Here is a 12,550-nt window from a genome sequence, read left to right on the forward strand (position 1 = left end):
GATACCTGAAGCCTCTGCCGCCGCGATGTGCTGCTAATTAATAGCTAATAATCCCGCAGCCCGTCTGTGGGCGCTCATTACTCCGCTGCTCCTTTACATTTAAGAGACATTTTACCTAATGGAAATCAATTCTGCCGACTCGCAGCCTCGCAGGGAAACGATCGCACTAAAATGCTCCGCTAAATCCACCGCGGCCTCATTTGGTTTTTCTTGCAGGGACAATAAATGGGGCAGTTTAGTTTTTTTAATGATTTATAGCATGGGCCCGTAGATACAATAATGGAGATGATCCCTCGTAGTCCTAGGACTGTATAGTGATAAGTGGGGGCTGTATGGAGATACTGAGGGCGCCCTGCCCCAGACCCCACCGCACTCTGTGCACCCTCAGCTGCCAGTCCTGGCTTCATGCACAACTGCAGAATTAGCTCAGGTGCACCCGGGCCCCCCGGGGACTGATTCATAGGGGGCCCCCACTGAGCCACACCCAGGACACTGACTGTGTATACCAATGTGTGTATACAATGCAGAAGAATAAGAGCGAGGCTGACATCTCTCCTACAGTCTGGGCCGCGCTCGCCTCCGCACCCCCGCATTAACTCCTCCCGCACTCCTCATACAAACCAAATTACTCTCAGCAACGTCTGGATCCCTCTTGGGTAGCAAAGAAGTGAATCGAGGAAAAATAAACCCGGCGTATTAATTACTGAGCAGAATACGCCAAAACCTTCGCTCTTCCGATATTCACAGGTTCATTATGTATCAGGATGGAAAATGCAAACAACGAAATCTGCGCCGTCCTTTGTGTGCGCGGCCCGAGCGCCCCGGACGACAATTGTATGTTCCGGGCTGATTTATTTGGATTACAGCGTACGGGTCCATTAACGGCAGCAGAAAGCGCAGGGAGAAATTAACCGCAATTTAGACGGTTTTATGAGGAATAATTTCGGTTGTTTGGCCCAGGCCTGTGTTCAGACATAATTATAAATCAGCCATTTACTGCATAGCACAATAGGTCTAGACAAGATGGCGGCCATGAAGGGTCCGGGGGTCCTCACCATCCAAGAACATTCCCGTAAGGAAGCCATGGCTCCAATACAACATCCGCAGTATCTATAGTAGAGACGCTCAGGAGTCCGGAAAAGCTGGACGGCAGCACCGTGGGGAGGGGGAATGGCGGCTTACTGGCCAATACTGCAGGACAGTGGCCACATCTGACAACCGCTCTCTGCCGGTCCATATGGACCTCGGGGGCCCCAACTCCTGCAGGGTCTGTGTAGTACATTTACCCTAATGGACAACCCCCATGTAAAGGCAGACGAACCAGGGGCCACTGCCCGGGGCCCCTACACACCCAGCACTGCCCGGGGCCCCTACACACCCACCACTGCCCGGGGCCCCTACACACCCACCACTGCCCGGGGCCCCTACACACCCAGCACTGCCCGGGGCCCCTACACACCCAGCACTGCCCGGGGCCCCTACACACCTACCACTGCCCGGGGCCCCTACACACCTACCACTGCCCGGGGCCCCTACACACCTACCACTGCCCGGGGCCCCTACACACCCAGCACTGCCCGGGGCCCCTACACACCCAGCACTGCCCGGGGCCCCTACACACCTACCACTGCCCGGGGCCCCTACACACCTACCACTGCCCGGGGCCCCTACACACCTACCACTGCCCGGGGCCCCTACACACCCAGCACTGCCCGGGGCCCCTACACACCCAGCACTGCCCGGGGCCCCTACACACCCAGCACTGCCCGGGGCCCCCTACACACCCAGCACTGCCCGGGGCCCCCTACACACCTACCACTGCCCGGGGCCCCTACACACCCAGCACTGCCCGGGGCCCCTACACACCTACCACTGCCCGGGGCCCCTACACACCCACCACTGCCCGGGGCCCCTACACACCCAGCACTGCCCAAATATTCCAGAACTACAAGTCCCAGAAGTGTCGCACTAGACCGGATACTTTTCTATCTGCAGTTTTTCGCTTTGAGAATGTTTTTGATATTTATATTTTTTTCTATCTTCAGGAAATGCAATCCAGGCATTTGGGAACGGGACAGACGTGAAGCTGCAGCCGGACCCCGCCGAGCACAGCACCACCTCCTCCGTCCTCTCCAAATCCAAAACTAAGGACCCCAACTTCAACAGCATGCACTTCAATGAAATCCCGACACACAACGGACTGCCCGCGTGTGCCAACCTCATACAGGTGAGCGGCCAGTGTATACACAGTGACTGCACCAGCAGAATAGTGAGCGCAGCTCTGGAGTATAATACAGGAGAAGTAATGTAATGTATGTACACAGTGTCTGTACCAGCAGAATAGTGAGCGCAGCTCTGGAGTATAATACAGGATAAGTAATGTAATGTATGTACACAGTGACCAGCAGAATAGTGAGCGCAGCTCTGCAGTATAATACAGGATAAGTAATGTATGTACACAGTGACTGCACCAGCAGAATAGTGAGCGCTGCTCTGGAGTATAATACAGGATAAGTAATGTAATGTATGTACACAGTGACCAGCAGAATAGTGAGCGCAGCTCTGGAGTATAATACAGGATAAGTAATGTAATGTATGTACACAGTGACTGTACCAGCAGAATAGTGAGCGCAGCTCTGGAGTATAATACAGGATAAGTAATGTAATGTATGTACACAGTGACTGCACCAGCAGAATAGTGAGCGCAGCTCTGGAGTATAATACAGGATAAGTAATGTAATGTATGTACACAGTGACTGTACCAGCAGAATAGTGAGCGCAGCTCTGGGGTATAATACAGGATAAGTAATGTAATGTATGTACACAGTGACCAGCAGAATAGTGAGCGCAGCTCTGGAGTATAATACAGGATAAGTAATGTAATGTATGTACACAGTGACTGTACCAGCAGAATAGTGAGCGCAGCTCTGGAGTATAATACAGGATAAGTAATGTAATGTATGTACACAGTGACTGTACCAGCAGTATAGTGAGCGCAGCTCTGGAGTATAATACAGGATAAGTAATGTATATACACAGTGACTGTACCAGCAGAATAGTGAGCGCAGCTCTGGAGTATAATACAGGATAAGTAATGTAATGTATGTACACAGAGACTGTACCAGCAGAATAGTGAGCGCAGCTCTGGGCTATAATACAGGATAAGTAATGTAATGTATGTACACAGTGACTGTACCAGCAGAATAGTGAGCGCAGCTCTGGAGTATAATACAGGATAAGTAATGTAATGTATGTACACAGTGACAGTACCAGCAGAATAGTGAGCGCAGCTCTGGAGTATAATACAGGATAAGTAATGTAATGTATGTACACAGTGACTGTACCAGCAGAATAGTGAGCGCAGCTCTGGAGTATAATACAGGATAAGTAATGTAATGTATGTACACAGTGACTGTACCAGCAGAATAGTGAGCGCAGCTCTGGAGTATAATACAGGATAAGTAATGTAATGTATGTACACAGTGACAGTACCAGCAGAATAGTGAGCGCAGCTCTGGAGTATAATACAGGATAAGTAATGTAATGTATGTACACAGTGACTGTACCAGCAGAATAGTGAGCGCAGCTCTGGAGTATAATACAGGATAAGTAATGTAATGTATGTACACAGTGACCAGCAGAATAGTGAGCGCAGCTCTGGAGTATAATACAGGATAAGTAATGTAATGTATGTACACAGTGACTGTACCAGCAGAATAGTGAGCGCAGCTCTGGAGTATAATACAGGATAAGTAATGTAATGTATGTACACAGTGACTGCACCAGCAGAATAGTGAGCGCAGCTCTGGAGTATAATACAGGATAAGTAATGTAATGTATGTACACAGTCACTGTACCAGCAGAATAGTGAGCGCAACTCTGGAGTATAATACAGGATAAGTAATGTAATGTAATGTATGTACACAGTGACTGCACCAGCAGAATAGTGAGCGCAGCTCTGGAGTATAATACAGGATAAGTAATGTAATGTATGTACACAGTGACTGTACCAGCAGTATAGTGAGCGCAGCTCTGGAGTATAATACAGGATAAGTAATGTAATGTATGTACACAGTGACTGTACCAGCAGAATAGTGAGCGCAGCTCTGGAGTATAATACAGGATAAGTAATGTAATGTATGTACACAGTGACTGTACCAGCAGAATAGTGAGCGCAGCTCTGGAGTATAATACAGGATAAGTAATGTAATGTATGTACACAGAGACTGTACCAGCAGAATAGTGAGCGCAGCTCTGGAGTATAATACAGGATAAGTAATGTAATGTATGTACACAGTGACTGTACCAGCAGAATAGTGAGCGCAGCTCTGGAGTATAATACAGGATAAGTAATGTAATGTATGTACACAGTGACTGTACCAGCAGAATAGTGAGCGCAGCTCTGGAGTATAATACAGGATAAGTAATGTAATGTATGTACACAGTGACTGTACCAGCAGAATAGTGAGCGCAGCTCTGGAGTATAATACAGGATAAGTAATGTATGTACACAGTGATTGCACCAGCAGAATAGTGAGCGCAGCTCTGGAGTATAATACAGGATAAGTAATGTAATGTATGTACACAGTGACTGCACCAGCAGAATAGTGAGCGCAGCTCTGGAGTATAATACAGGATAAGTAATGTAATGTATGTACACAGTGACTGTACCAGCAGAATAGTGAGCGCAGCTCTGGGGTATAATACAGGATAAGTAATGTAATGTATGTACACAGTGACTGCACCAGCAGAATAGTGAGCGCTGCTCTGGAGTATAATACAGGATAAGTAATGTAATGTATGTACACAGTGACAGTACCAGCAGAATAGTGAGCGCAGCTCTGGAGTATAATACAGGATAAGTAATGTAATGTATGTACACAGTGACTGTACCAGCAGAATAGTGAGCGCAGCTCTGGAGTATAATACAGGATAAGTAATGTAATGTATGTACACAGTAACCAGCAGAATAGTGAGCGCAGCTCTGGAGTATAATACAGGATAAGTAATGTAATGTATGTACACAGTGACTGCACCAGCAGAATAGTGAGCGCAGCTCTGCAGTATAATACAGGATAAGTAATGTAATGTATGTACACAGTGACTGTACCAGCAGAATAGTGAGCGCAGCTCTGGAGTATAATACAGGATAAGTAATGTAATGTATGTACACAGTAACCAGCAGAATAGTGAGCGCAGCTCTGGAGTATAATACAGGATAAGTAATGTAATGTATGTACACAGTGACTGCACCAGCAGAATAGTGAGCGCAGCTCTGGAGTATAATACAGGATAAGTAATGTAATGTATGTACACAGTGACTGCACCAGCAGAATAGTGAGCGCAGCTCTGCAGTATAATACAGGATAAGTAATGTAATGTATGTACACAGTGACTGTACCAGCAGAATAGTGAGCGCAGCTCTGGAGTATAATACAGGATAAGTAATGTAATGTATGTACACAGTGACTGTACCAGCAGAATAGTGAGTGCAGCTCTGGGGTATAATACAGGATAAATAATGTAATGTATGTACACAGTGACTGCACCAGCAGAATAGTGAGCGCAGCTCTGGAGTATAATACAGGATAAGTAATGTAATGTATGTACACAGTGACTGTACCAGCAGAATAGTGAGCGCAGCTCTGGAGTATAATACAGGATAAGTAATGTAATGTATGTACACAGTGACTGCACCAGCAGAATAGTGAGCGCAGCTCTGGAGTATAATACAGGATAAGTAATGTAATGTATGTACACAGTGACTGTACCAGCAGAATAGTGAGCGCAGCTCTGGGGTATAATACAGGATAAGTAATGTAATGTATGTACACAGTGACTGCACCAGCAGAATAGTGAGCGCAGCTCTGGAGTATAATGCAGGATGTCACTCAGGATCGGTGCTTTATGACCCCTTTCCCCCCCACCTCCCAGTATATCTCTCCCCAGAGTGACTTTTTCACAGGGACGTTGCCTGCACTTGCTCAGACACTTGGGATTTCAGGGCCTCATTATTCTTCCATTCCTGACACTTACACCTTTATAAATAGGAGGAGGGAGACCCTGGGGGGCCTTTAATGCTTTAATTATGTGTGAAGAGTGGTGGGCTAAGTATAAGTGGATGTGTGGGGATGGGGGATACTAGCGCCCACTTGTTGGATTCATCTTCCAATGATATAAGTGATAAGTAGAATATTAACCTGTTACTTGCTGTGCACTGTATTATCAACCAATCACATGAGTGTAAATGATTTTTCTGATAATTGATAAAAATTTACATGAAAAATGACAATGATGGTGACTGAACACAAGAGCGAGGGAAATGGCAACAGACTGAGAGTAGGACGGGTGAATAGAGTCATTGGGCGCAGCGCCCGCGATCTCCTCCATGATATTTACTTTACGCCACGTGTCTCCAGGCTCAGCCCCTCTCCTAGGCTGCAGGTGGTTCCTGGCCCTTTGAGAACACAATGGTGTGTGTGTGTATATATATATATATATATATATATATATATATATATACTGGCTATAACCTGCGACTTGATGGTGGCCCCCTGATGCCTGCGCAAACCACCAGCAGCACGGGCCGTGGGCCCCAACGCCCCTCTACTTGTGGCCAGAGCGGGCCTGCCCCCAGTATCTTGTCCCCCCATCTCTGCCCCCAGATTAATTTCCCCCATCTCTGCCCCCAGATTCATGTCCTCCCATCTCTGCCCCCAGATTCATGTCCCCTCCATCTCTGCCCCCAGATTCATGTCCCCTCCATCTCTGCCCCCAGATTCATGTCCCCTCCATCTCTGCCCCCAGATTCATGTCCCCCCATCTCTGCCCCCAGATTCATGTCCCGCCATCTCTGCCCCCAGATTCATGTCCCCTTCATCTCTGCCCCCCGATTCATGTCCCTCCATCTCTGCCCCAGATTCATGTCCTCCCCATCTCTGCCCCCAGATTCATGTCCCCTCCATCTCTGCCCTCAGATTCATGTCCCCCATCTCTGCCCCCAGATTCATGTCCTCTCCATCTCTGCCCCCAGATTCATGTCCCCTCCATCTCTGCCCCCAGATTCATGTCCCCTCCATCTCTGCCCCCATATTCATGTCCCCCCATCTCTGCCCCCAGATTCATGTCCCCTCCATCTCTGCCCCCAGATTCATGTCCTCTCCATCTCTGCCCCCAGATTCATGTCCCCCATCTCTGCCCCCAGATTCATGTCCTCTCCATCTCTGCCCCCAGATTCATGTCCCCTCCATCTCTGCCCCCAGATTCATGTCCCCTCCATCTCTGCCCCCATATTCATGTCCCCCCATCTCTGCCCCCAGATTCATGTCCCCCCATCTCTGCCCCCAGATTCATGTCCCCTCCATCTCTGCCCCCAGATTCATGTCCTCTCCATCTCTGCCCCCAGATTCATGTCCCCCCATCTCTGCCCCCAGATTCATGTCCCCTCCATCTCTGCCCCCAGATTCATGTCCTCTCCATCTCTGCCCCCAGATTCATGTCCCCTCCATCTCTGCCCCCAGATTCATGTCCCTCCATCTCTGCCCCCAGATTCATGTCCCCTCCATCTCTGCCCCCAGATTCATGTCCCCCCTTCTCTGCCCCCAGTTCACTTCATGTGCCCCCAGTGTCTTGCCCCCCAGTCTCATGTTCCCCCACCCCCTACATCGCCCCCCGTGTAGTATCTCTCACCTTTGTCTCTCTCCTGCTCCCCCTGCTGGCCGCCTGCACACACTTTTCGTGCTGTTCCCTGTGGTGTTTATGTAGCAGAGCAGGCCCGGTGTCATAGCAACCTGACGCCGGAGCTCGCTGTGCTTCATACAGGACACAGACAGCAGCACGAGAAGTGTATGGAGCGGAGGAGAGAGCCAAAGGTGAGAGCTACTACATGGGGGCCGATGTAGGGGGGGAACTGAAGCTGGGGACCTGGAGACACCGACCTGGGGACACCTCCCCCCCACCCCCCGGGACATCCCCTCCCCCCGCTGCACTGACCTGTATGTGTAGTGTGGGGTGCAGCAGCCTCCTCCGCGATGTGTGTAGGCAGCATGGTATAGCTGCAGCTCCGGGACCCTGTGGGCGGCCGCCATCTTCCTCACTGTGTCCCTGGTGAATCGGCACGCCCACATCGAGCCCCCAACCTATGGTGCCGCAGCCCTGGCTCCAGAGCCCGCCCACAGCCTGCCCTGCACCAATAGGAGGAGCATGGACAGACCAGCGCTGGCAGAATGCCAGCTTCTACAGCCGAGTCCGGAGGGGTGTTTGGAGGGTGACGGTGGCAATTTGGGGTGAGTGACCCACATTTAAAGTAGACTATAGCACTTTCGTGGGAAATATCTAGGTGTGTGTGAAATGTCACCCAAATCCATTCAGCCGTTTGGCTGTGATTGAGGAACAAACATCCGATTCCACGAACCCACAAACATACAAACCCACAAACATCCGATCCCACAACCTTTCCCCTTGATAATATGAATAGGATGTGTGTATACGGTTTTCTTCTTCTTCTCTCCTCGGACCAGCAGTTACTATTGTAGGACTGTAGTCGCAGATCGTGTTGTGTCAGTCGCCATCAGTCTGGTCACTGTAATGATCCTGCTGGAGCCGCTGGCAGCTAATGAATAGCAGTGACGATGATGATGATGACGAAGACGATCTCATTAATTTCACTAACTAAAATCCCCTAACTAAGTGAAGCTTTGAGCGTCTCCTAAGGAACGGGTCATAAAACGCGATTTATCCACTGCGAGCAACTGGCGCCTTCGTGTGTCTGCTGCTAATCAAAGCCCTTAAACACCTCAATTAGGGGAAGTTTTTACATGTTTTTTGTGTTTTTATTTTTTTAAATTCTATTTCATTTTTTTTTTTCCTTTCAGGCGCAGAAGCTGAAATCAAACAATTCTGTGGACTCTCAGCTGTGCCTGGCGGAGGTAAGAGCGGCGAACGTCTCAAGTGTCTCCTCACACACAGTCAAGATCTTCATTCATCATTAGATAGTCCGTCCTCATGATACGACACAGCAAACACCTCAACGGGTGGCAGAGCTGAGCTTGTCATGAGGCGGAGGTCTCAAGGGCTATGGCTGAGTAATATATTAGAGTGCAAGCTCATGTAGCCGAGTGCGCGATAACATGACAGCATAGTCGCGCAGTCATTGGAGGCTGCGTGTGGTCAGGGCATCAGTTGTGTGAGGGTGAGCGCCCGGACATCGAGAGGCTGAAACCCTATAAACTAGTCCTGCCCGGACGCATGGTCCTTACAGGTCTGTCCACATAAAGGGCTTTTCCATCACCTTACAATCAATAATGTCACCAAAGAGCAAGTCCCAAAAAATAAGGCTGAGGACCCGCCTTGTGGATTTGCAGCTTCTTTTGTTGCGGTTTTTTGGAGCCAAAGTCAGGAGTAGATTGAGTAGAAGGGAAAGTATAAGAACTCCCTACAGATTTCCCATTCCTTTTGTAGACATTCTTGGTTTTGGCTCAAAAAAACGCAACAAAAAACTCTGCGTTTCTGCAATGTGGGGCCTCAACCTTAGACTTAGGCTGGGAATTCACGTTGCAGAGACACAGCATTTTTGTTAGAGATTTTGCTGCAGGTTTTTGATCCAAACTCGGGAGCGGATTCACCAGAAGGAGACATCTTAGGGTCTGTTCACACAGCGGAAAATGAAGGGAAACTTCTTCCTTTTGGCGCGGGCTAGCATGACAGGACACCAATGCAGTGAATCAGCAGTCCGTTGTGGCATCCCGCTCCTGATTAGCCCCGGATGAATGGATCTAATCAGGAGGGAGCCGCAGACCCCATGGCCGGATCACCCGCGGAATCCACAGCAAGAGCAAGCTTATTCTTTCCCTGTCCTGCTGTGATCTCTGTCTTCCAGTGAAAACAATGGGAGGTGGATTTAGGAGGAATCTGCATCGGATTCAGGGCTGTAATCTGCCTCCAAATCCGCGGCAAATTCCTCCATATTAACTCGCCGCCTTCTTTATTTTCCATTTCTTTTCAATCCGCTCCTGACTTTATCTAAAAAAAGAAAAACTGAGCAAAATCTGCAACAAAAACCGCTGTGTTTCTGCAATGAGGGGCCTCAGTTTTAGCCTGCAATCTGCTGGGAGCTTGGATACCAGACTGATACATTTCATATGCACTGATACACTGTAACAAACCTTGTGGCAGGAGAGAGATTTGTGCTTACAGAGGCCGTCCACACTGATACATTGTAGCTCTGGGATGTAAAGGCGTCTCCATTCATTGGCAGCTATCGATGGTAGGGACAGAAGCAGGAAGGCTACGACAACCATGAGCCCCGGAGCAGCCCCTGGAGGAGCGCAGCTCTGCTCCATAGTCACCCCTCACCTGACACCCGTGTCCTTGTCTCTTACAGCAGTCACTTGGAAAAGATAACATAGTGGAGAGATCCTCCAGCGGCCACATCTCCGGCAACAAGGCGCCCAACCTGGGGCCTAGTCTGTGCAGCGTCCTCCTCCTGCTGCTGCTGAGCACCACGCACTCTCTGCTCCTCGCCGCCTCCCTCCTGACGTTATAGCTGCTCCGCTTCTCATGGACCTGATGAAATCTCTATATAAATCTATATTACATATGAAGAATATTATTCACTTTCCTAACTTCTCCTTCATCTGAATTTGCCGCTCCAGAACAAGAATGAATGAAGCAGATGAAAACCAAACGCTTTTTGTGGTGTCCTCGGGGGAGGGGCTGTGTGATTCCTGCTGCGTTGCGATCTGATAACTCACTTCCCCTGGTTCTGGGCATGTCTTGTGTTCTAAAGAGAGTTTGTACATTTGTTTGTTGATGATTTTTTTTTCTCTTTTATTTATAGAATTTTTGAGTTTTATTTTTCCTTCCATCGTTGTTCTCCTGCGAGGCCTGAAGTGTAAATAGCTGGTGGTCCGGGCACCAGGAGGCGTCTCCTCTCCGCTCAGTCTTTGCATTAGGGTAACTTTCCTTGGTCTATTCCCATGTGTGCCAAGTATTCCCGCTCATCCTGTAGATAGGCACCGAAACGTTTAGACGCTGCAATGTGCGCCCCTGGGTAGTGCTGAGGAGCCAATCAGATTAGGCAAGACGAAGACTTGACCACTCCTGGGTACCGCGTGGGCGGGGCTCAGATTTTGCTATCTTGCTGAGTTTCCATTCCAAGGCGAAGGGTCGGGCCTGTGTTTTTGGCATGGCCCGCCCTCTGTCCTCATCCCTAGATCTGGAGATAGCCACACCAGGCGACTTCAGAGTCAAACCGTTTAATATGCAGATTTCTGCCTCCGCGTCTTTAATTGCGGCTCATGAATATTCATGTCTTGGCCACGGTCTAACCGGACTGGCTGTGATGGAGGAGCGCGCCGCCGGCTTAATTGCTGTTACAGTTAATTGAAAACAACTTGTGTACACATGAAACAGAAACAAGCGGCGCGTTCGCCTTAATGAAGCGCCGGCGCCTAATCCTGCGAGGACGAGATTAATCCCGTGCAGGGTAGAAAGGAGGAATGTTGGCACCAGAGATGCTGGATCTGGCCTGAACATAATGCAGTTGGTTTGCGGCATCTGTTCCTGTTACGCCGCGGCCGCTGACGGCGCTCTCCTGGGGGGGACAGACTGAAGGATTGGGGGGGGGGGGGGGTCCAGCTTAGTCACTTTCATGTCAGATACAAAGGAGATGAATTTCTTTACAGAAGTAACAAAAATAAAGTTTCTGCCCCCCCAGAGCTGCGCTCAGAGGAGGAGGTGCAACGGGGCAGAGCGCAGGAGAATGTAGTGCAGCGTGTGGCTCCTCTCTCGGCTCAGTGTCGCCCCCTCTGTAGGGGTGTGGGGCTGCTTGGACATTTACACAATTGGCAATTTTGTCACGAGACGGCGGACTGGTGCAGGCAGCGCGGACGCGTCAATCCGATCCTATGAAAAGAGGAGGCGGAGCTTATTGTATACACAAAGAACCAATGGAATGAAACGTTGGTGACTGTCTGGCCACACCCCTTTATGTAGAAAAGAAACAGAACAATGGTCATAAATCTGAGGGGACGTGTCACGTGGCGCTACCGGGTCAGATCTGTGGCTGGCGCTGTCTTGGACATTTGGAGGTCATTAAGGAGCATGTGACCTGTGTTGGGGGGAGGAGCTTTCAGATTGTAACCCCATCCCCCTTCATATGCAATATTTAGGGGATCATAGAACAGCTTAGATATATTCCGCCCTCCACCCTGTATATAATGTAACCCGTCATGGGAGTCAGATATCCCGCTGCGCTGCTGGAAGGAGGTGGAGACCAGACGGGGCACAAACTCGGCTCATCCTCCACAACCATCTCTGGGTTTTCTTATTAGTGATTATTATTATGATGATGTTACTTTTAATAAAAGTGAATAAAATTCACAAGTCTCAGACTCCGAAGGTTATGTAACTGAGGGAAGAAAGAAGTGCGGGCGCCAGCGTACTGTATCTCAGCCTGTATCTAAGCAAGCCGCATACTATCCTGATGACTACATCTCCCATCATGTACTGTCGACGCTACATGGGGGTTATTACAGACTGAATACTACAT

At 49.3% G+C, this 12,550-nt stretch overlaps 1 protein-coding gene across 1 annotated transcript; it reads left to right on the top strand.

Moving 5' to 3' along the window:
- The first annotated feature begins 1,023 nt into the window (after positions 1 to 1,023).
- Positions 1,024 to 12,330, top strand: LOC142186615 (GDNF family receptor alpha-1-like). The gene is made up of 4 exons (XM_075261313.1): positions 1,024 to 1,072; positions 2,046 to 2,227; positions 8,874 to 8,927; positions 10,382 to 12,330. Exons 1-4 carry the CDS (start codon positions 1,024 to 1,026, stop codon positions 10,541 to 10,543), a joined length of 447 nt encoding a protein of 148 aa, XP_075117414.1. The 3' UTR covers positions 10,544 to 12,330.
- Positions 12,331 to 12,550: the final 220 nt, after the last annotated feature.

Source organism: Leptodactylus fuscus, unplaced genomic scaffold, assembly GCF_031893055.1.
Source record: "Leptodactylus fuscus isolate aLepFus1 unplaced genomic scaffold, aLepFus1.hap2 HAP2_SCAFFOLD_108, whole genome shotgun sequence".
NCBI classification, from domain to species: Eukaryota; Metazoa; Chordata; class Amphibia; order Anura; family Leptodactylidae; genus Leptodactylus; species Leptodactylus fuscus.

Bases quoted from the DNA above. Each gene is read 5' to 3' on its own strand.
- LOC142186615 (XM_075261313.1), top strand. From the start codon at position 1,024: ATGGCGGCCATGAAGGGTCCGGGGGTCCTCACCATCCAAGAACATTCC. The intron at 2,228-8,873 runs GTGAGCGGCCAG...TTTTCCTTTCAG, and splicing joins CGTGTGCCAACCTCATACAG to GCGCAGAAGCTGAAATCAAA. The intron at 8,928-10,381 runs GTAAGAGCGGCG...TGTCTCTTACAG, and splicing joins CTCAGCTGTGCCTGGCGGAG to CAGTCACTTGGAAAAGATAA.